Source organism: Schistocerca americana, chromosome 4, assembly GCF_021461395.2.
Source record: "Schistocerca americana isolate TAMUIC-IGC-003095 chromosome 4, iqSchAmer2.1, whole genome shotgun sequence".
Taxonomy (NCBI): domain Eukaryota; kingdom Metazoa; phylum Arthropoda; class Insecta; order Orthoptera; family Acrididae; genus Schistocerca; species Schistocerca americana.
Window position 1 is genome coordinate 256,696,788 of NC_060122.1, and position 24,137 is coordinate 256,720,924.

Sequence of the window (24,137 nt, forward strand, 5' to 3'; positions counted from 1 at the left end):
GTTTCCCGTACATTTTTGTAGTCTCTATACCAATAGAATTTCTTCTCGGATCTATAAATATCAACGTCTGCTCCAAGTATTTTCACATATGGAAATTAAATGAGATTCTTCTGACACCACCTACATCAGAAACAAAATAAAGTGTGAAAGGAGCACAATGAGTTACAAGCAGCTGTCACAAACTTGTGGTATGTGGCAGAAAAACGGCAGTCATTATTGCAAAGGGTTGCATCTAGAAGTTAGGCTGTTTTATTTAAAATACATTTGGAGTTTTTTACGTCAAAACATTCTGTAAACACACTACATTTTTTATAAAATCTGTTAATGCATGTTAACTCATCTTAAAAATACAGCTCCTGGGGAAAATTGCAAGTTTTGCATTACAGTCTTAATTGTCCCTGTTCCTTCTTCTCATATTGTCCTGTGTAATACACAATATATGCAGGATAGAACTCATTATCAGAGTATTTTACAATAACATGGCGATTTTCTTTAGTAGTAGTGTCATATCTAAGGCACTGCCTATAAGCAAATAGAGGTGGTATTTTCATACTCTTGTGACCTACAGTTTCATGTGCAATTAGAACCTTTGATACAAACATGAGTCTCTGAGAGTTATGTTTATCTGAATAATGACTGGCATAACAAGAAATAGGTGTAAATGAAACACCTTTCCCAAAAGTGTTGCCTGCTGATCTGCCATGATTCCTCCAGTCAAAATTATTTCTGCAAATTTTATCTTTGTTTTCTTCTTTGGTACCATGAAATAAATACTCCTCAGCAACATAACCATATCTTGATTCCATTTCTTGTTTCTTGAGTAAGTAACATCCCAACAAGTATGGATTCTGAACCCTGTAAATTTTCTCAACCATGAATTGCTTTTGTGTGGTCTTTTTGAATAACCTCAGTATTTCTTCATATTCAGTAGTGTCAGAAAGCAACAAACACAGCTCAAATTCTGAGCTGGCATTCATATGGTCCCACTCAACAGTTAATTGTAAGATAGTTTTGTGCAATGTAGACTCCACAGTCTTGACTAGAGAATAACTTGAGTGACTGCGATTAACAATGCGCTGTGAACTTGCCAGTCTAGAATAGTTCCTAGAAGTTGGTGCATGATAGGAATTCCAGTTATGTGCTCGTAAAGAAGAAGATGATACAGTTGTGTTATTGGTGCCAGTTACAAATGGTTGAAGCCTGCTGTATGCCTCAAAGTATGGTTTTGGTCTATTATGGCTGACTTGTTCCTGATTTCTCCATTGTGATCTCGTCAGTCTGTTTGTGGAAGTTGGTGCTTGGTGGATATTGCTGATGTGTGCTTGTAAATAGGAAGGTGACACAATTGTGTTGTTGTTACTGGCCACATGTGGTTGAAAGCTGCTGGTGGCCCCATGAGGTCTGATGAGTTCCTCACTGCTGGAGTCATGGCTGAAACAACAGCCCATTTCTGAAACACATAGTTGATTAGTCTAAAACACTGATAACAAAATGTCAGTAAAATCTGTTTCCATATATTAGACACAAGAACTACATGTTCTCTGCCAAAAAGAAAATGCTGCTATACTTATATTTTTCTTTCAAACTTAACTACTTGTGTTCTAGAAGCACACATATATTTGATCAAGCACATTCCCTCAGTTGTACTACAAAGTGTCGCTCATATAGGGATTTTGAGGATAAGATTAGAATAATTACTGCATGCACAGAGGCATTCAAACAATCATTTTTCCTGTGCTCTGCACATGAGTGGAACAGGAAAACTCTAATAACAGGTACAGTGGGACATATCCTCTGCCATGCCCCTCATGGTGGTTTGCAGAGTATTGATGTAGATGTAGAGGTACAGCTTTTGTTAGTCGTAAGCTCATTGCTTCCTGGTTCTTTGGGTATTAAATTTACGGTAGTATAATTTTGTACATAATCTTACTAAACATTAGTAATAGAAGGTATAAATTACTTCCTTCAGTTACAAGCTTCCCACTTAAAGTTATAATATGAACGTTATTATCATATAGTCAAAATCAGCTACAATCTCACTGAAGGGACCAGCAGTTCACAAACTGGATTTTTGCTTTGTTTTTAGACAAAAATTTCATATCCGTGAATTTTAGGCTCTCACAGAGTTAAAAGTTCAAAAAGTAGCAAAAATCCAGTAAATGTGGAGAGGGACCAAAGAGGAATTTTCCATATGTTTACTCAGCACCTACAGCAGCAATGTGCCAGCAAAATGTAAAAACGATTAATAGGTGAAGGAAGAAGAAGCAGCAATGAAAACTGTTCAGTAATGTTGTACTGGGTCTTGGATAATGAATGACATAAAGTGTTTGAGCATGTTTAAAACTAATTGTAAGGGCTGTATAGCATAACAGTCATGAATGACACAACTTTGTTCGCGTTACTGTATTACAGCAATTACTCAACAGAACCAAAATGGAAAGACAGTATTCTATGGAGAAATTGCACAAAGGCCTACATTGTCTCTTGCATTTCTCTTTGAAATGTTGTACAGATATGATGTACTGTACCTAACACATTGAAAATGTCCAACAGACGTAACCATAAAACATCAATAATTAACACACTATCATTCCACTTCAGTGCTTTGAAAAAGTGACAAATATTGGAATTTAATTTTCTAGTTCTTTGCAATCGCAGCACAGAGAGTGTTGTTTAGATTTTTAAGCAGTTGCTTTAACTTCAAAATGTAATATAGTAACATATACTACGGTATATTGTCCTACTTCAGATAATCAGTTATCTTTGTTTACTTTTTGCGTGTAAGAAGTGCGTACGCATTTTGCATTTGACAGTGTATTCTTATTGTAATTTGTATTAAATTCTTTAAACCCTTTTTAAAGTTTTCTCTGCACTGAGAGCTGGATTAAGTGACGCCACAGCAAACTACAGGTCTTTTTTGTTTTCATATTCGTCAGTTACCTGTGACTTCGGGTGTCAGCTACAATTTCTCTTCTTCACTATCGCATACATGGTAAGACTGTTGTCTACCAGTAACTGAGCCAAGTCCTCAACAGGGTGTTTGGAAATTCCAGTTACAAACTTCTACGACTTGTAGAGGAAAGTGAGTAGTGGGTAATATTTTGAAGAGGAATCCATGTCCAGAAACATATCATTTCCATTCTAAGACAGTTTCAATTCAGACGTTTAACTCATCGACTTCTGCTTGAGGAAATGATTGAAACAGATGCAATACAATTGTTAGCTAAAATTCGAAAGGAAACATAGCGAAACATGCATTTATCATGAAGCACATTTTTTTGTATTAACACATAAAATTCCATGTTTACATTATTCCAAAACATAAAAGAACCCAGTATATTGTACATACAGAATAGCACAGATGCATTACAGCAGCGGTTTAATCCAGTGACCACCAATGTTGTTGCAGTCATTGTACCTATGATGTATGTTCTGGTTCACAGTCTTCATCCCAACTGATGTGTCTTCAGTTTCAGGTGCAGCGAGTGGCTGGAACTGGAGCTAGCAGATCTTCCTCTGTCTCTACAGGAGTCTCGTAAATTAAACTTTGCATATGACTCCACAAAAAACAGTCCATGGGAGTTAAATCTGACAACCATGGTGCCCGAATGGCTGGACCACCTGAGCCCATCCATGTTTCACCATATCATCTGTTGAGGTGTCTCCATACCTCACGTGAGAAGTGAAGAGGCGCACCATTATGCTGCAACCACATTTCCAGATGGACATGCAGTGACACAGCTTCCAACAAGTTCAATATGATTTGCAGGAAGATCAAGTTTGCAGGACTAGTTAGCTTGAATGGAAGGACATATGGCCCGATCACATGACCGTCCGGAATACCTGGCCACATGTTAATACCAAACCACTGCTGTCGTCTGCCCAGGCATGACTGTTTTGCAAATTCAGAACATAGTCCCTAGTGAGCTTACATTCATCCGTGAACAGAACTTGATGTGGAAGCAGGGTTGTGTCAACACAGCAGTACAGGAACCACACGCAGCAGGCAATGCATTATGGAAAATCAGCTGGACCCATAGTGTGTAACCTTCGTAAGTAATATTGATGCAATTGTTGCCAAAGCAGAACATCCAAGACGATACTGTGACTAAAACCCATGGCACATTCAGTTGTTTGAGTACACACTGACAGATTCTCTGTGTTACTTGGGCAAAAAGTTTATGCAATGATGTGTGTCCTACATTGCAGAAAATATTCGTGGTACAGGTGACTAGAAGCTCCTCTGTTACACACATACAGTACAACTTGTACTGAATCACATTTAGTATATTGGCGATGCACAGGCACTGAGTTGGTCTCACAGCAAGGCAGACGTTAAGTAACATCAGGTGAGTGCCTGAAGTAGTAAACCTCATTCTGTTTACCGGATTGCACAACAGGACAAGCAACGCAGAATTTTCTCTTTCCCTCAGCAGTCGTGGATGCATTACCCATCTGAATTCAAAATATTATGTAGTCACGACCCTCTACAAGTCTTACAAGTTTGTAAAGGAAATATCCGAACACCTTGTATTTCACAGGTTCACAAAGTTGGGCAAAGTTCTTGCACTAGTTCCGCCAGGGGAATGTCATCCTGATCTTCATCACCAGAACCACCAGTTGCTGCTGAAAGCTTCTTCACCACCCCTAACTGAGGGATGGTGAACAAAGATCTCTGAATCCTGGATGTTTAAAACAATTGGCAATTGTGTTTTGAGTGACGTTTTCCCACGCTTCTGATATTATTGAAATGGCATCAAGAACATTAGAAATTGTTTTTTGTACCTTCTTCAATTTTTTGTAACACGTGCAGCACTTGAAGTTTCCTGTACATTTTCAGAGATTTTATAAATACCTGGTCCATAAGTTGAAGAAATGAAGTTATGTTTGGAGGTAAAAACGCAAGCTTTATGCACTATAGGTTGTCGACTACTGTATGGCCATTTAGGAACCAAGAGAATAATTTTTATTTTCTTTGATTTTGGGAAGGAAGGAAGATTGGATTTAACGTCCCGTCGACATCGAGCTCATTAGAGACGAAGCACAAGTTCGGTTGGTGTCAAGGATGGGGCGGACGTCGGCCATGCCTTTCATCCTGGCATTTCTCTGGAGCAGTTTAGGGAAACCGCGGAAAACCTAAATCTGGATGAGCGGCGCGGGTTTGAACAGTCGTCTTCCCGAATGCGGGTCCAGTGTACTAACCACTGCGCCACCTCGCTCAGTTTTGATTGCAGCTGAGTCTGAGTTACGCAACCATGTCTCAAAAATGACAGACGGCATGCAAGATTTTGCATTGTTTTCATAAACTGCAGGCAGGGAGTGAATGTTTTTAAGACATGTAGGTTTCCTCGATTTTCTAGTCACCAAACTTTTTCTTCACATGATCCTGTCATGTTTGCCGCAACTTAACTGTGATTCACGTCATAGACATTTTCCCACCCGAGCACTGTTCATCTTTAAATTTCAGTGTGACTTGCTGCAAAACAAGTCAGTTTCGTCTGCACGGAATATGTCATCTGACTTGTAACTTTCACGCGATACAATTAGATGCCAACTCGTCTGTTACATCATCAAGTACACCGATAGCGTCGACGTAAATTTGTAGACGTGCAAATTCACTGGCTTTCGCTTGAATGAATGGTCCATCAATCGGCGCATTATGTAATCTTTGCCACTTGAAACATATTTGTAAAGTTCTTTGTTTTCAGATGATATCGCCTGCTTGATTTTTAAATAACTGTGTTCAAAAAGAGACTATTTTCGCTCTGTCCTTCCAAGTGTGAGACATCCATTCCCTTCGCGATGCTGACGTTTGTTTTCCAATTTTTTAATCGTCATAATAAGTGTGACTTTTCTTCAATATTAAATACTTCCCTCTTCTTGCGACATCTTTAAAGCGATGCTTGCACTAACTGTCTAACAGACATACTGATTTCAAACCAACACTGTTGTTAATAATCCCCAAATACGTAACAAACAAAAATGAACATTAACCGTTACAGCCGATATATTTCTCAGAAAATGTAAGAAAAATACGCCGTTTTAAACACTGAAGCGCCAAAGAAACTTGTATAGCCATGTGTATTCAAATACAGAGAGATCGGTGGACACCGCATCTCTGAGGTACCGATGGAGGGAGATTTTTCCGTACGATCGTTTCACGACGAGTGCACCGTGAATATCAGGAATCTGGTGAAACATCAAATCTCTGACATCACTGCGGTTAAAAAAAGATCCTTCAAGAACGAGACCAACGACGACCGACGAGAACGTGACAGAAGTGCAACCCCTCCGCAATTTGCTGCAGATTTCAATGCTAGGCCATCAACAAGTATCAGCGTGCGAACCATTCAACAAAAAGTCATCGATATGGGCCTTTGGAGCCGAAGGCCCACTCGTGGGCCCTTAATGTCTGCATAACACAAAGCTTTACGCCTCGCCTCGACCCGTCAGCACCGCCAGTGGACTGTTAATGACCGGAAACATGTTGCCTGATCAGACGAATCTCGTTTCAAATTGTATCGACTGGATGCCGCGCGGGATTAGCCGAGTGGTCTGGCGCTGCAGTCCTGGACTGTGCGGCTGGTTCCGGCGGAGGTTCGAGTCCTCCCTAGGGCATGGGTGTGTGTATTTGTTCTTAGGATATTTTTGGTTAAATAGTGTGTAAGCTTAGGGACTGATGACCTTAGCAGTTAAGTCCCATAAGATTTCAAACACATATTTATTTATTTTTTCTTTCGTCTGGATGAAAGTGTACTGGTAAGGAAACATCCTAATGAATCCATGGACCTTGTATGTCGGCAGGGGACTGTTCAAGCTGGTGGAGGCTCTCTAATGGTGTGGGGCACGTGTAGTTGGAGTGATATAGGACCTGTGAGACGTCTAGGTACAATTCTGACAGGTGACACGAATGTAAGCATCCTGTCTGATCACCTGCATCCATTCATGTCCATTGTGCTTTCTGTTGTACTTGGGCTATTCCAGCAGGGCAATGCGACACCCCACACGTCCAGAATTGCGACACAGTGACTCCTGGAACGCTCTTCTGAGTTTAAACACTTCCACTGGCCATCAAACTCCCCAGACATGAACATTATTGAGCATATCTGGGATGCCTTGCAATTTTCTGTTCAGAAGAGACCTCCACCTCCTCATACTCTTACGGATTTATGGACAGCCCTGCAGGATTCATGATGTCAATTCCCTCCAACACTATTTAAAACATTAGTCGAGTCCATGCCACGACGTTTTGCAGAACTTCTGCATGCTGAAGAGGTGGGGGGGGGGGCTACACGACATTAGGCAGGTTTACCAGTTTCCAGTTTCTTAGTTTCTTTGGCTCATCAGTGTATTGTAAGTCTTAATAAGCGATGCCGTACTAGGCCCTTTTTTAAAATATATCGTTTTAACAGGATTTAGACGGGACCGTTAAATTTAGCTGTTTTAGACAATACCAGTACCTAATTAAAAGCGATGTCGCTATAAACCGTATTTCTATGAACTTATTTGTCTGGTACAAAGAAAAGTACAAACGTGCAGTTATAAAAAAATTGTAGTGAGCAATGAAAATTAGGGAGTAGAGTAAGGTCCGATTCCAGCCGTCTGCTTTGAGCAATGGCGTCATAATACGAGTAAAGGCGATATCAGTTACCATGACAATCACAGATAACATTTAATAACAGGCCGATTACATACTTGGAGACGAAGATTACAATATGTACCTCTACGGTCGATAAGAAACACAATAAACACACAAAATAATACAAATGGCTAATAAAATCATTGATGTAAAAAAAATAATAGAGATGGAGCCATGAACTTACGCTGTACGTTATTTTGAAGCCAGAGTGGGCGCATCCTGCTGCCATCTTAAATAGCACAAAACATGAGCAGACTACCATTTATAAATGCTTCTTGTTCATTAACTCTGTCGTCAGTACGCAACAACCGTTTTAAATACTAAAAATTACAGTGCATACGTGAGTAACATAGTGTCAGGAAGACAATTTCGAACGTTTCTGTTTCTTTAACGAGTATTTGCTCTAGTAATACGACACATGTGGCCTTGTTAATGTAACTTGTTTTTTGTTGTTATACATGGTAATAATAATTATAATTAAACTTTCAAACCGCTGTAGAAATAACACCACTTGTTAGAAAGACATCAAATTGCAACGGAATGTTATAGGAGAAGGGGGAAAACGTATGCAGAAGAAAAATGAATAGTTACAAAATGTAGCAATAGATGGCGCTGCAAGCATCACAATTTAATTGTGATCGACTACAAATAGCAAATGAATCATACAACAATGGCTAAGGTGTACATCTGACGTTAAACAAACTATACAACTCAGTGTGCATGGGTGTATAGATGTGCTGCTGTTAACTACAAAAAATACATCTACCACGACAAGGTCACATAACATCAGATGGGAAAAATCGGTTTTTAACTGTCCAGAGGTCAAAAACAGCATAAAAAACATCACTCACATCGGTTTTTAAATGGCCTGAGGCCAAAAACAGCTTAAAAATCATCAATCACATCGGTTTTTAAGTATCCTGAGGCGAAAAACCGCATAAAAATCATCAATCAAAATCAAACAGGATTATTAATTTCCGTGTGACTAGCGCAAAACACGTTCCATATGATGTATACCGTTTTCTGCAACAAGTTGAAAAAGCAAAACAGCATGTTCCACAACTGATCAAAGTGTTTCCGGGGTCACGATCAGAATCTGTTGCGCAATGCATGCCTTCAATGCAACTAAGTTTGCAATCTGAACACTGAACACTGCATCTTTCAGATAGCCCCACAGCCAGAAGTCACACGGATTTAGATCAGGTGGTCGGTACGGCCAGGCTGTAGGTAAAATGGCGGCAGATAATTCTAGCATTTCCGAAATCCCAGATCACGTAAGAAACAGATTGCCCGATCGCATGGTCTAGCAGGCAACCCTTGTCAGGGAACGGCCACCAGGCGGCAACAGCGTCACACCCTTACTTGTGGAATCAACCACTAGATGGTACTCCGTTCTGTGAAATATGTGGCAACATCGGCCGAACGCGTGCAGCGTTCCACTATTTGGCGTCTGTGAAGTACAGCTGTTTCTGACGTACCGGTGGTAGTGGATCGAGTCGTCATGCCGAGGGCCTGCGAGTATATCAACTATGGAAGGAGAAGACGAACAAATCCTGAACTAAAAATGTTCAGATTTCCTGTCAAAGATAAAGAAAGGTTACACGAGTGGATTTTAAATTCATGTAAATCAATAAATTAGTTACGAGTAAGAATTGATAAAGAGCCCTAAGCATTCGATCCTATCTAAATTTCGTCGATCTTATATTCTAATATAACGTGGCAGCTCTTCCTGTACAAGAATCATATAATTTTTAAATGAAATCTTTGCTGCGATTTGGACTTTTTTAAACTGTTTATTCACTTCACTGTCGTAATTTTGGCTGTACAGGCATTTTTCTGTGCAATGTGAAAACTGAAACCAATATAAGATATGGATAACAAAATGCAAAGCATAGTGTGGTAACATTTGGTAAACAATTTAAGAAGCATTACCTTACAAGACCTTTCCCTTGGTACTTCAAAATGGCTCTAGAGCTGAAATCGCAACAGTGGAATAAATGAATAATAGCCATCATCTAACTGCTAGGTCATCGGTCCCTCTAAATCCTGGTATATACTAGAGCGAACGAAGTGAGCAAGTGTAAAATAAGTATTGATAGATAATTCGCCAATGTTCACTGCCATTCGTTTATAAGTGTGAACAAGCGTTTACACTGGAATGAAGGGAAGAGAATAGAAGAGAACGAGCATAACATGCAAACTATTGACGCTGCCTATTTTAATTATTTTTATCTGTGCGCTAGTAATCCTCACACAGCTTTCACTCGAAAACAACACTACTTATAGTGACAGGTCTGCTCGAGTGCAGATATCCCTAGTAGTAACTGCGTTGCAGATAAAAGCGTACGTCTATTGCGAATATTTGCGGGTTATCTTTCAACTGTACAAAGTAAATTTTTAACATAATTATGGTTTGCCGTCTGTGGCTCTTCAAAGTTGACACCGCCAAAATATGCTCGAGAAATACGCTTTCATTTGTATATTACTGCGTTTGCAGCCCCCTTTCAACAACAATCCAAAATTCATCGTTTTGTGCCACTCTTATATCATTTACGATAAGTTACATGCAAAGTAAAAGAATTTAAATTTGAAATGTCTGTCACTGAAATATGTCAAACCTTAATTCGCATCACAACCGAGTGCGGACATCAGCAGACAAAAGGCACAAGTCTCTTTTCAGAGCAGTGGTGGGTTAAACTGCTTTACAAAACGTTAATATCTCAGAATGCAGATAAGCAACATGGCAGCTGTGGATAATGATCTTGTGGATGCGGTGCACATACGGACGGCGGCATTTTTCCTGTCCGCCCAGACTTCTAGTTACAGCTACGATGTAAATCTTTGATATTGAGATAAGATTATTTTGCCCGCTGATTTAGACAAAGCAAACAAATGGCGTAGGAAAATAATTATGTCGGTAATGTCAGGACGCGAAACCCACTGCTCAGTGCAATATTTGTCAGTAAATTAACGGATTATATTTCAAAGACGTTGAAAAGATTTTGAAAATTTCCTAGTGTTAACCTGCACGTGGAGATCTTTTTTACCACCATAATCCGTATCAGAAGAGCTGTATAACAAAGAGGAAATAGACGGCATGGAAGGCGAGTGTAAAACCTATGCGACTGCAATACAGGTTGCCTTTAAACAGAGAAATGTTTGTGTGTTACTTTCCATTTATTTCATTTCGCATATGATTGTGAGAAGTATCCCGCCAGTAGAAATAAATTTGGTTTGTAGAATTACAGGAGCTAATCTACATTCTTCAATTGAAAACACGGGAAAAACCATAGCCGATCGTGCTCTATAGTCAGCTGTGTGACGAATGCCATTCGCGCGCAGCCAATCACAAATCAGCGTCATTCACGTCACCTAAGATACAGCGTTGCCAATTCCGCGACATGGACAGGTCAGTTAGCATTGTAGCGTCGCCTGCGACATCTGTTGACCGACGGGAAAACTATTTTTACGGTTGCCTGTTCCGCCGTAAGGGCGGTCAATCTGTTTCTTACGTGATCTGGGCCGAAATGGCGCTTCAGCATCTGCTTAACTGGATTTTCAATTTGCAGAGGTGTGCCATCTTGCATAAAAATGATCCCATCCACACATCCAGGCTGCTGGAAATGGAAATGAGAGAATGGCGTCGTTGGCCAGGAGGGAAGTTGGATAGCTGGAATGACGTGGTTGTGCAAAAGACACTCATAGCGCTTACCAATGACGGTACAGGTAACAGGACTGGTAGCACCTGTCTGTTAGAAAAAATATGGCCCTATGATCAATGATGCCGTAAATCCGCACCACACGGTGACCTTTTCAGGGTGATGTGATACTGGTTGATTTGCGTGTCGATTTTCTGTTGCCCATATTCGACAATTCTGTGTATTGGCATATCCTGTCAGGTGCCCACAAAATCTTCCCCTGCCAATCATTGTCCACTTCCATGTGAGCAAGAAATTCTAAAGCATAGGTCTCTCACGCTGGCAGGTCATCAGGAAGCAACTCCTGCACATGGGTAATTTTGAATGGATAGCAAAAAAAATCGTTCAAATGGCTCTGAGCACTATGGGACTCAACTGCTGAGGTCATTAGTCCCCTAGAACTTAGAACTAGTTAAACCTAACTAACATAAGGACATTACAAACATCCATGCCCAAGGCAGGATTCGAACCTGCGACCGTAGCGGTCTTGTGGTTCCAGACTGCAGCGCCTTTAACCGCACGGCCACTTCGGCCAGCAAATGGATAGCAAAGAAGGAAGTTTCATAGGATTTTACACACCATCCGCACGGGTATTTCCAATCTTCGGGCAATTCTTCGTGCACTACACGTTTGCACACCACCACTTGTCTCATCCTGCATTGCTGTGGCCACTGCTTCCACTGATGTCGAATCAACATGTCTCCTCTCTCTACCAGGCTGCACACCGGAAGAACCCGTCTTTTGGAATTTCCGAATCATTTTTTCCAGACCCACCGGACCAACGTCTTTTTTCAAACCCTTCAGTGTCTGGAACTTCTGAAGAGCGACATGTGCACAGTCATCATTTTTGTAATACAGGTTTACAAGCAGAGCGCGAGCCTGCATTGAGACAGTCATAGCGAACGTCACAGACGCGAAAGGAGGAAAAGCTGTGTACCTGGCGTGTTTATACCAACTTCAGTGGGTCATTCACATGACAGGTGTTTACATGTACGTATTCTAACACGTAAAGCGACGTCTAATGATCAATTTTCACACTGTTTTTTTATTCTGCCATACGTTTTCCTCCTTCTCCGATAATATTCCGTTGCAATTTGACATCATTCGGACCAGTGGTGTTATTTCTACAGCGTTTTGAAAGTTTAACTTTAATTATACGCCTAATCATACTGTATATTAAATAACCAAGAAGGGAAGGAACTGATGTGAAAAGCACGCTTTCGTAATCCATTTAATTCCCCTTTGTTATATTTGTATAGATAGCAAATGGAGCTGAAACTCCGAAACCAATGCTTGTTTGCTTACTGGTACTGCTTCTTGTTCGTTACATTTTCACCTTTTAACTTGTATGCACAATATTTTTAGTGTTCACGTTTGCAAAAAACTTACCTACACTTTCTTTACAAGTCCATATACTGTGTGCAATGAGGAAAGAAGCAAGGCATGCTATCGTGTCTTGTGCATGTCAACGAAGTGAACAATTATTGAAACGTCTAAGAAACACATTTGCATAGTGGTATGCCTCCTTGCAGAATAGCGTTCTTGTTTTATTAGATTGTCAGTGCATTAGTTTCGCTGTAGTTCACACATCTTCTCGCTTTGAAATCTTCACTATGATGCCTCATTCAGTGTATGACTAATAACAGAAATTTACAGAGTCAATAATGATATAATTTTTAAACATGTTACAGCACTGATCAATTCTATTAATAGTATTATGGGAATGGTCTCAGACGGTTGGATCCCTTAAAACGAACGTTTTGCTTTATCTATAAAAATGTCATTTTTTAGTAATTATAGCCTAACCAGAGTAACATATGGGTCTGCCTTTCCAACAGTAGCCTATTTCCTTCTTTTCCTGGAATATTTCTCATCAGCAACTGTCATTTTTCAGGAATAACCAAATACATCACAATTTGAATGTACATCTAGTACTTTGATCATCTGCTTTATCCACATATCATTTGCACGATGATGTGGAAAGAGTCATTTTATATTAGCATCAATTTTTAAATATGCCTAAATGTTGATCATTTATTAGTTTTTGCTTTTTAATTAAAGGCAGACAGACGTTAGTCAGTAATTCCTACCCACCACTAATTACACATTACAGTAATAGATAGTCTTCTGCGGAATAGTAGGCGTTGTCAAAGACAAACATTTTCAGTTTAGTTTGATAACTAATGAAGAAATAGAAAAGCAAAATATATGTTGCAAACAATACTGATTTGGTTTGGCTCAATTACACTAACAAACGTCATTAACAAAAAATTCAGGTGGAAAATGATTGTAAAATAATATTAATTGAAAATAAATGAATAACATTTTTGCAAAACACCCAAAATCTTAATGAAACAAATTAATCTAAAATTTAGCAAATGCAGTAGAGAAAATGAATAAATTGTAATACTGTACCATACTTTTTTTGTTCAGCGTAAAATATACAAAAATGAGGGCTGAAAAAGCACATAACACTACAAATAATATCGTCATTACATATGAAACGAATGAGAATAAAGGAGAAAGTTGCAGTTTCGTTATAATTTTACAATTCCTGAAATAGGTTATTCGCCATCTTCTGAAATTCTCAGAAGTTTTGCTCTGTGCGATGAAACAATTCAATTTCTGAAATTTTCCATACAGAATATCTAAAGGTGTTGTTTTTGTCCTTTTTAAACCTTCTTTGCTGCATATTAAATGGGACTAAATTTGTGCATAAACTCTGTGTCGACTAGTAGTCTTGATATTTTAGAGTGCTAAACAACCTTTCAGTTAAACCATTCGAAAAAGGCAAAGCAAAGTAGTATGGTAACAGTTACATGACGTTTTCATGTTTCTTTTTGCCACTTGTGTCTTTAATTTCAAGTACCTGACTCTAAAACTTATAAACATGGGTGAACGTGTCCATATTTTCTAGGCATAAGCTTCTCTACTCTTTATCCATATCCTTGAAATTGACCTCCTGGTCCGCTAATCTGTTCTTAAATGCTATGGTGACTAAGATTCTGGGACACAGTCAAACACATTTTTTGGCATGAGAAGCAATATCGACATCTTCACACACACACACACACACACACACACACACCTACACATTTATATATATATCAACCACACCTGACAAACACCTACTATGTAATGACAGAGCACACGAACCAAGCCACAAATGTAGATGTCTAACAAAATACCCAAATGAAAACAAGAATTTACATACACACCGACATTCACAAATTAAAAAAACAAACGACAGAAAGAAAGTATGGCAACACGTGCGAACCAAGGAAACATCTTCATCCAGACAGAAACTTTGTAACACTTTTTTAAAACAAAAAGACACAGTAGAGAGAGACAAAAAAATCCTATGAAACCCATGCCAAAGCCACGAAACGAGATAATTAGTGAGAAAAAATAAAAAACTCACTATAATGAGAACGAAGTCTCAAAACAAACCATACCTGAGACTACGAAAGAAGTAAACACAATTCAAAAGAAAAAAATTATATGAAAAACGACAAGCGAACTACAATCTCAAGAATGACCTACCTTAAAACGAAAGCTTACAAGCATAAAAGGAAAAACACATAGCTGACATACTACTACAAATGACTAGACACAATTTCCACAAACGAAATTACAAACATAAAGATACACTTGAAGAGTAACGTCCACGCTTGCTTCAGGAGGCAAGCTTGAAATACATCGAGCATACACCACTCCACACAACATAAGACAAAGACGTCACAGTTCAAAACAAACAAGTGGAATCGCATCTAACGGTAGACTTACATAGCTCAATCGACGACAATGATACTAACCACAGAGCCACGAAAGAATGACATTCACGAAATAATAAACAAAATCGTCCACAATGAACCGAAATAAAATGTACACCAAAACCACCATTGGAGTCTCAACATACACTGAACCTAGGTAGCTCAAGTGAAGACAGTGATGCCAGACACACACCCACAAAGGAACCACACAATCGAAAACAAATTACACAGATTCCTCGTGCATTAGAAACCAAGGAAAAATAAAAAAGAAAAAATTCAATATTTCACTTGACCTACGCAGGGATATTAGACACAATCCAAAAGTACGACATACACACATCAAAAAAGTTTTGCATCACCTCGTTTCCGAAAGTTCCGGAACCTGTACAGAGATCACTTCCGCCCTTTTTATTGCTCATGAAAACCACACCTTCAGAGGTGGTGGTCCAGATTGGTGTACACACCGGTACCTCTAATACCCAGCAGCACGTCCTCTTGCATTGATGCATGCCTGTATTTGTCGTGGTATGCTATCCACAAGTTCATCAAGGCACTGTTGGTCCAGATTGTCCCACTCCTCAATGGCGATTCGGCGTAGATCCGTCAGTGTGGTTGATGGGTCGCGTCATACATACACAGCCCTTTTCAATCTATCCCAGGCATGTTCGATAGGGCTCATCTCTGGAGAACATGCTGGCCACTTTAGTCGAGCGATGTCGTTATCCTGAAGGAAGTCATTCACAAGATGTGCATGATGGGAGCGCGAATTGTCGTCCATGAAGACGAATGCCTCGCCAATATGTTGCCGATATGGTTGCACTATCGGTCGGAGGATGGCATTCACGTATCGTACAGCCGTTACGGCGCCTTCAGTGACCACCAGCGGCATATGTCGGCCCCACATAATGACACCCCAAAACAGCAGGGAATCTCCGCCTTGCTACACTAGCTGGACAGTGTGTCTAAGGCGTTCAGCCTGACCGGGTTGCCTCGAAACACGTCTCCGACGATTGTCTGGTTGAGGTTGAAGGCATATGCGACACTCATCGATGAAAACAACGTGATGCCAATCCTGAGTGGGTCCATCTGTACCGCGCTGCATGGTGTTTTGGTTGCAAAGATGGACTCGCCATGGACGTCGGGAGTGAAGTTGCGCATCATGCAGCCTATTGTGCACGTTTGAGTCGTACGACGTCCTGTTGCTGCACGAATAGCATTATTCAACATGGTGGCGTTGCTGTCAGGGTTTCTCCGAGCGATAATCCATAGGTAGCGGTCATCCAACACAGTAGTAGCCCTTGGGCGGCCTGAGCTAGGCATGTCATCGACAGTTCCTGTCGCTCTGTATCTCCTCCATGTCCGAACAACACCGCTTTGGTTCACTCCGAGACTACTGGACACTTCTCTTGTTGAGAGCCTTTCCTGGCACAAAGTAACAATGTGGACGCGATCGAACCGTGGTATTGACCGTCTAGGGATGGTTGAACTACAGAGAACACGAGCCGTGTACCTCCTTCCTAGTGGAATGACTGGAACTGATCGGTTGTCGGACCCCTCCGTCTAATAGACGCTGCTCATGCATGGTTTTTTACATCTTTTGGCGGGTTTAATGTTATCTCTGAACAGTCAAAGGGACTGTGTCTGTGATACAGTACCCACAGTCAAGGTCTATCTTCAGGATTTCTGGGAACTGGGGCGATGCAAAACTTTTTTTGATGCGTGTATTGAAAAGTAAGACACATTAATTCATCCATAAAAAACCACTTGGAATCAAATTCTTCGTTTGACTTATATTGCTGAGACGGAGACAAGGATAAACACTTTTTTTTCCAAAATAAAATAAAATGAATCTATAAAAAAAGCACACAAATGCAATCGCAGTGTATACTAAACCTGAGTACGTGAAAGGACGACAGCGATACGGGTACCTCACCCAAACTCCTCCCCCCGACTCCACCCCTCCCCCCCTCCGCCCCACAGGAAAAGATGAAGAGGATAACTGCAGAAACGAGAAAAAAAATTTCACAAGAGAAATCGAATTCTTCGAGTTACGTTAAGTCAGGCAAGCCAGCACATGGAATCAGAACATCCGCTGGACCTAAGTACCTACAATAAAGACAGTGAGGCCAGGTCCCTCTCCTTCTGATGCCTGCCCCCCTCCCCCCAAGAAAAAGGGAGAAATTACATACACAAATGCCAATATATTAACTCAACCTGAAAATGCTGAAATCGCACAGTTGGAATCTAAATCTTCGCAACGAAGACAGTTATCCAGAACTCCTCCTCACTCCCCCCCCCCCCCCCCCCCCAACACACACACACAAACTGGCGGCTTATTAAAATTTAAAAAATAGTAATTTGCCCACAATAAAACTACAAAATACAGAAGATATTGGAATCCCAGCATATTCTGAACCTATGTAATTCAAACGAAGACAACGATACCAGACATCCCCACCGCCAAGAAATCACATAATCGAAAAACAACCCACACACATTCTTTAAGAATAAACCAAACAAAACACCCTCAACAAATGCCCAAATGGAATCTAATATTTCGAAAAAATCTAATCATAACACACATAAGCTCTTCCAAAATAAAGCAACATAAATTTTAAAAAAAGAAACTCTGCGTAAAAGAAAAATTATGCAAACGAAAACTTCTAAAATATACAAAAAATCGCACAATAGCAATCGCATTCTTTGCCTGATGTATGTAGCTCAAAGGAAAACACACACACAGAAAAGAACGAATTCATCGAAAAAGACTCACACAAATTCCTCCATAATAGAGACAAAGAACACACATAAAAAATTGAAATCGCAATACAAACGAAAACTGACAAGTCAATAGGCATTGAGCAAAAAAGTAACCAATAAACACGAAAGATTCAGTCACACTTAACTAACTCATGACTGCAAAGTACCACCGGAAAAAAGCGACTCTACTACAGAAGTGACCCACCGGCTAACAACAATGCGACATGTAATAAAAATAAGCGATTTCGTATATGCAATAGTTCAACAACATCACCTTTGAAGATAAAGGAAATTATTGAAAAAAAAAAAACAAAGAACAAAATTATCATTGGAATTGAATCTCACTTCACTTACGAGCATATGAGCAATGTGCGTACGTATCTGGCCCTACGCTTAAAAAATCTCGTCAGATTAAAAAATAATTGTAAGAAACAACATTACAATTACTAACCGTTTCATTCGATGCAATTTAACTTTCGCACTAAAGTTCCTACTTAACATTACGCTCAGAGATCGTATCCAGTTCATAAATAAACAACTTGTCTTGCTTGACTTCGGCAGCTAAGCACCGGCGGAGTCGTTTTTCTCAGTCCTGAGAGCAACGTTGAAAGGCTTCACGTTGTAGGGCCTTCAACAGCGCGGTCACATTCTTTCGAATGTTCTCCAGATTCTCAAAATTTCGTCCTTTCAAGACATTTTTCAATTTCGGGAAAGGAAAAAAGTCACAACACCTCAGATCAGGTGAATAGGGAGGGTGCGAAACAACAGGAATGCTTTTTGAGGTCAAAAATTCCGTAATATAAGTGGCCATGTGGCATGGGGCGTTGTCGTGAGGCGCCATCGATTTGTCTGCAGTGTCTGGTGTCACTCGATTTTCCCTTTTCCTGAACCATTCAAGGACATCTTTGTAAAACACTTGCAACAAATTCCATTGTCAAAAAAGCAAATCAGCATTGTTTTGATTTGCTAATTCGAGGTTTTCCGGTCGAGGAGATGTCTCAGCGAGTCGCTCTTCAGTTTGCCGTTTTGTCTCAGGATCGTACTCAAAAACCCATGATTCATCACCTTTCATCACACGGCTGAACCAAACGTGGTCATTGCAGTCCTCTCAAGAAGATCAACGCACACGCTTCTTCGAGTGTCCTTCTGCTCAGCTGTAAGATTTATCGGCACCATTTTGGTACGCGTCTTTTGCATGAGCAAGACTTAAGTCAAAATTTGATGTACAGTGAAACTGTGTGACAGGTCACCCGTCATCCTTACTTGTTAACCGTTTGTCTGATCTCACAAGAGCAAGCACACAATCGACGTTTGGTCGCTTTTTTTGAAGCTGAAGGTTTGCCTGAGTGACATTCATGTTCAATGTGCTCTCGACCTTCCGAAAACGATCTGTGCCAGCGAAAAATAAATGTTCCCCATAGGCTTTTTTTCAATTTTTCGAAGGTCAGACTCACGGATTCTCCAAGTTTAACAGAAAACTTGATGGCATAACGTTGCTCTAAATTCCTCTGTTGCGCTTTCATAACACACAACAAAATCACGACTTCACTGATGGCGCTCTCGAATCCTGATGGCTGTACAGGGCTGGAACTCTGACTGAGCAACTGGAAGGGATGAACACGCCGGTCTACGAAAGTAGAAAAACACAGCGTTGCCAGATCACTTGCAGTGTTTTCAGTCTCATCACTTTTCTCACACACCTCGCATATATAGGCTACTTGTTTGTCTATCGACAATTTAAGCTATGCTCTCAGATTCCACCAAAATCACACCCCCACAAATCACCACATAATTGGATTAAATATCATATATCATAGTTTGCAAACGTCATAGATTACACGAGAAATCAATTCAAGCCCAGATACCATTGAATAACAGGTCGCTTACATCCTTCACAACGTAAATTACTGACGGCTTACAGAATGCCATTGGTCAAAGCAGATGGGTGGAATCGGACCTTGCTATTGACCCGAAAATTTTGTAGCGCGATGGTAGTCATGAAGTACGTAACTATTCACACAGAAGATAAGAGCAGTACACAATTTCTTCTCTAAAGTGATATGAACAAAAACATTTTTGCGTTTAAACTTTTTGTGGTGTTTGTTATTTTATCATCTTTTTATGCGTCTTCCGAATGATTTTCTTACACATATGCACATCTGATATTCGGAATAGCTACACTACGATATATGATTATTCACGCTCATTACTCAATAAAATTCCTGACAGGTGCAGGTAGAAATTTGGCAGTGATAAATCTAAAATTAAGGAAAAATATGTGCAACAAAAGTTTTGTACAACTAATCTGTCAGACGAAATGTTTTTCAATGAAAATCCAGTTCTGATCTGTAAATAAATTCAGTTGTGTAGTACAATCACGGCCGGTTCAAGAAAGTTTCCCACACAAGCGAGATGTTATTTGGCATCCTCCCGGTTCTAATTACGATACACCCTAAAAAAATTTTGCACTATCGCGTCTCTGGCGCCCCTGTCAGCTTGGAGAACCAAGCGACCGCTTGTGTCGCTCAAGTCTTAAACCAGCCCTGACTAAAATACTAAATTATGTTTGATTATTCTTATACGTAACAGCTATTTCATCACTGAGATGTAATTCTGTCGGTGAAATGCGTTTAGTGTGCCTAAATATTTTTTATTTGCATTGCGTAAGTGACATAATGATATTAAAGAGCTTAAGATACAGATACCGTGTTAAAAATACTGATTTGACGTCAACCTGCAGCTGCTGTAAAGATTCTTTCTTGCAATACCCAGTACTATTGTTGTACACAGGAAAAGAGACGATATATAAATCGTTTAGTTACTGTAAGTTAAGAACACGTTCATTCATTCACACTACTTCCATTTCTCTGGTTTAAGTAAGTAGTCGTGTCTTCACGTCTGTGTTAGATAACGCCCCTCCCCACGTCACAAGCGGAAGACAGAGATATGGTAAAGTGGACTTCGTGCGATAATCTGCAACTGAGGAGATTTCGGAGTAAGCAAGCAGACACACAGTTTAAGTTACAAGTGAAACGCACAACACATATTTGCAATAAACAGATAAAAATACATGAACTAAACTAAATCTTACGAACAGCAGGTGTTCAGCACGGTAGGCGACAAAGCCATGGAGCTTTTTTCAAGTTAACAAATCGCTTTCACAGTTTTGTTCAACATTTGGCTCGCGTAAATGGTTTCGTGTATGACTAGACACAGCGACACCAGTGTATACGTCACTTTTGTCGTTTTGTTGAGGCCAGATTAGTCTCTGAAATAATAGTTTTGGCAGCTGCACGATTGGTGGTGGAGTTAATGCTTGCCTGCACGAAATCGATACACACAACAAAAAAGTGAGGGACATATTTGGCTTCGTGATTGGATAAAAAAACATCTCAGCTCGGGTGACAGCTACCTTAGTAAGAGAAGACTGTGGAACCCCAGGAAGTTACTGCAGCCATCTGAGAATGTTACGAGAACAGTTCACATTTCTCCCTAGTAAAGTTGGTGTTGCGACGAGGAAGAAACATAATCCAAAGCCTCTAGCACTGTGGCCTGAAATAAAACTACACATAACTGTTTTTTGACAAGATGCAATTCACATTCGTCTCTACAATAGAAGTTGTCGTTCCACAGCCAGACATTTTACTTGCTTCTGATATTCGTAATTCACTTGTGTATGTGTTTCTAATGGAATGAATTTTGTTCCTCAGCTCAGATGTCAACAATCCGTCCATGTTCATGTCGATTAGGACCGCATCAAATACAGCGACACGTGGCTGCTGGTTTTTATAGGGTACTAATGCAATCCAGTAGGCACCTTACCTTAGCATAAATGTACAAGAAGCGAACAATTTCCTTCGTTCCCCACTTCATATTTATCTCCATCGACGCTCTGCCGACACGACACCTAATCTCATACCATGTGCAACTACAATGGCGGAAAAAAATCCGAACAAGATGTGTTGTGGGATGTAAACGAAAGCTGGAAGATGTGTTTCTACATGTTTTTAAGATGATGTGTATTCCATTTTTGCGCCAGTCGCACAAGAGTGGCGTTAGTGGCGCCAGTAGGAGGATGCAAATCAGGTTTTCTTTAAATACACGATGTAACGGTCGTGAGTATTAGTTACCTTTTAGATTGAACGTGGTAAGTTGATGCTAGTCACAAATGCCTTTAAGGCTACAGAGACGCCATTATCAACATTATAAACAAAATGGTTGAAATGGCTCTGAGCACTATGGGACTTAACAGCTGTGGTCATCAGTCCCCTAGAACTTAGAACTACTTAAACCTAACTAACCTAAGGACATCACACACATCCATGCCCGAGGCAGGATTCGAACCTGCGACCGTAGCAGTCGCGCGGTTACGGACTGCGCGCCTAGAACCGCGAGACTACCGCGGCCGGCATTATAAACACCTCACCGAGTTTGCACGTGGGCTTGTAAAGGGGCTACGCGAAGCTGGATACTGCAGAAAGACTTGGCAGGAATATAGCCACTGTACGTGAGTGCTGGCAGCAGTGGTCACGAGAATATACGGTCGCAAGAAGACAGTTCGCCTGACGGCCACGCGACATTACCGGAGTATGGCTTTGGCGCATCATACTGCATCTGCAGCTGCAATGTGAGCAGCAATTGGCACCACAGTGGCACAACGAACTGTTACAAAGCAATTACTTCCAGGACAGCTCCGAGACAGACGTCCTGTAACGTATACTACTGGCCATTAAAATTGCTACACCAAGAAGAAATGCAGATGATAAACGGGTATTCATTGGACAAATATATTATACTAGAACTGACATGTGATTACATTTTCACGCAATTTGCGTGCATAGATCCTGAGAAATCAGTCCCCTGAACAACCACCTCTGGCCGTAATAACGGCCTTGATACGCCTGGGCATTGAGTCAAACAGAGCTTGGGTGACGTGTACAGGTACAGCTGCCCATGCAGCTTCAACACGATACCACAGTTCAAGAGTACTGGCTGGCGTATTGTGACGAGCCAGTTGCTCGGCCACTATTGACCACACGTTTTCAATTGGTGAGAGATCTGAAGAATGTGCTGGCCAGGCCAGGAGTCGAACATTTTCTGTATCCAGAAAGGCGCTACAGGACCTGCAACATGCGGTCGTGCATTATCCTGCTGAAATGTAGGGTTTTGCAGGAATCGAATCAAGGGTAGAGCCACGGGTCGTAACGCATCTGAAATGTAACGTCCACTGTTCAAAGTGCCGTCAATGCGAACAAGAGGTGACCGAGACGTGTAACCAATGGCACCCCATACCGTCACGCCGGGTGATACGCCAGTATAGCGATGACGAATACACGCTTCCAATGTGCGTTCACCGCGATGTCGCCAAGCACAGATGCGACCATCATGATGCTGTAAACAGAATCTGGAATCATCCGAAATAATAACGTTTTGCCATTCTTGCACCCAGGTTCGTCGTTGAATACACCATCGCAGGCGCTCCTGTCTGTGAGGCAGCGTCAAGGGTAACCGCAGCCATGGTCTCCGAGCTGATAGTCCATGCTGCTGCAAACGTCGTCGAACTGTTCGTGCAGATGGTTGTTGTCTTGCAAACGTCCCCATCTGTTGACTCAGGGATCGAGACGTGGCCGCACGATCCGTTACAGTCATCCGGATATGATGCCTTTCATCTCGACTGCTAGTGATACGAGGCCGTTGGGATCCAGCACGGCGTTCCGTATTACCCTCCTGAATCCACCGATTCCATATTCTGCTAACAGTCATTGGATCTCGACCAACGCGAGCAGCAATGTCGCAATACGATGGACCGCAATCGCGATAGGCTACAATCTGATCTTTATCAAAGTCGCAAACGTGATGGTACGCACTTCTCCTCTGTACACGAGGTTCAAATGGTTCAAATGGCTCTCAGCACTATGGGACTCAACTGATGTGGTCATCAGTCCCCTAGAACTTAGAACTAATTAAACCTAACTAACCTAAGGACATCACACACATCCATGCCCGAGGCAGGATTCGAACCTGCGACCGTAGCAGCAGCGCGGCTCCGGACTGGAGCGCCTAGAACCGCACGACCACCGCGGCCGGCCGTACACGAGGCATCACAACAATGTTTCACCAGGCAACGCCGGTCAACTGCTGTTTGTGTATGAGAAATCGGTTGGAAACTTTCCTCATGTCAGCACGTTGTAGATGTCGTCACCGGCGTCAACCTTGAGTGAATGCTCTGAAAAGCTAATAATTTGCATATCACCGCATCTTCTTCCT

General features: G+C 41.0%; 1 protein-coding gene across 1 annotated transcript; it reads right to left on the bottom strand.

Annotated features, from left to right (window-relative positions):
- Positions 1 to 259: 259 nt before the first annotated feature.
- On the bottom strand, positions 260 to 20,725 carry LOC124613935 (protein mono-ADP-ribosyltransferase PARP11-like). Its single transcript, XM_047142688.1, has 2 exons — positions 20,605 to 20,725; positions 260 to 1,450 (listed from the first exon to the last, which is right to left on the bottom strand). The coding sequence occupies exon 2, from the start codon at positions 1,446 to 1,448 to the stop codon at positions 381 to 383; it is 1,068 nt and encodes a 355-aa protein (XP_046998644.1). The 5' UTR covers positions 1,449 to 1,450; positions 20,605 to 20,725; the 3' UTR covers positions 260 to 380.
- Between the last annotated feature and the right edge of the window lie 3,412 nt (positions 20,726 to 24,137).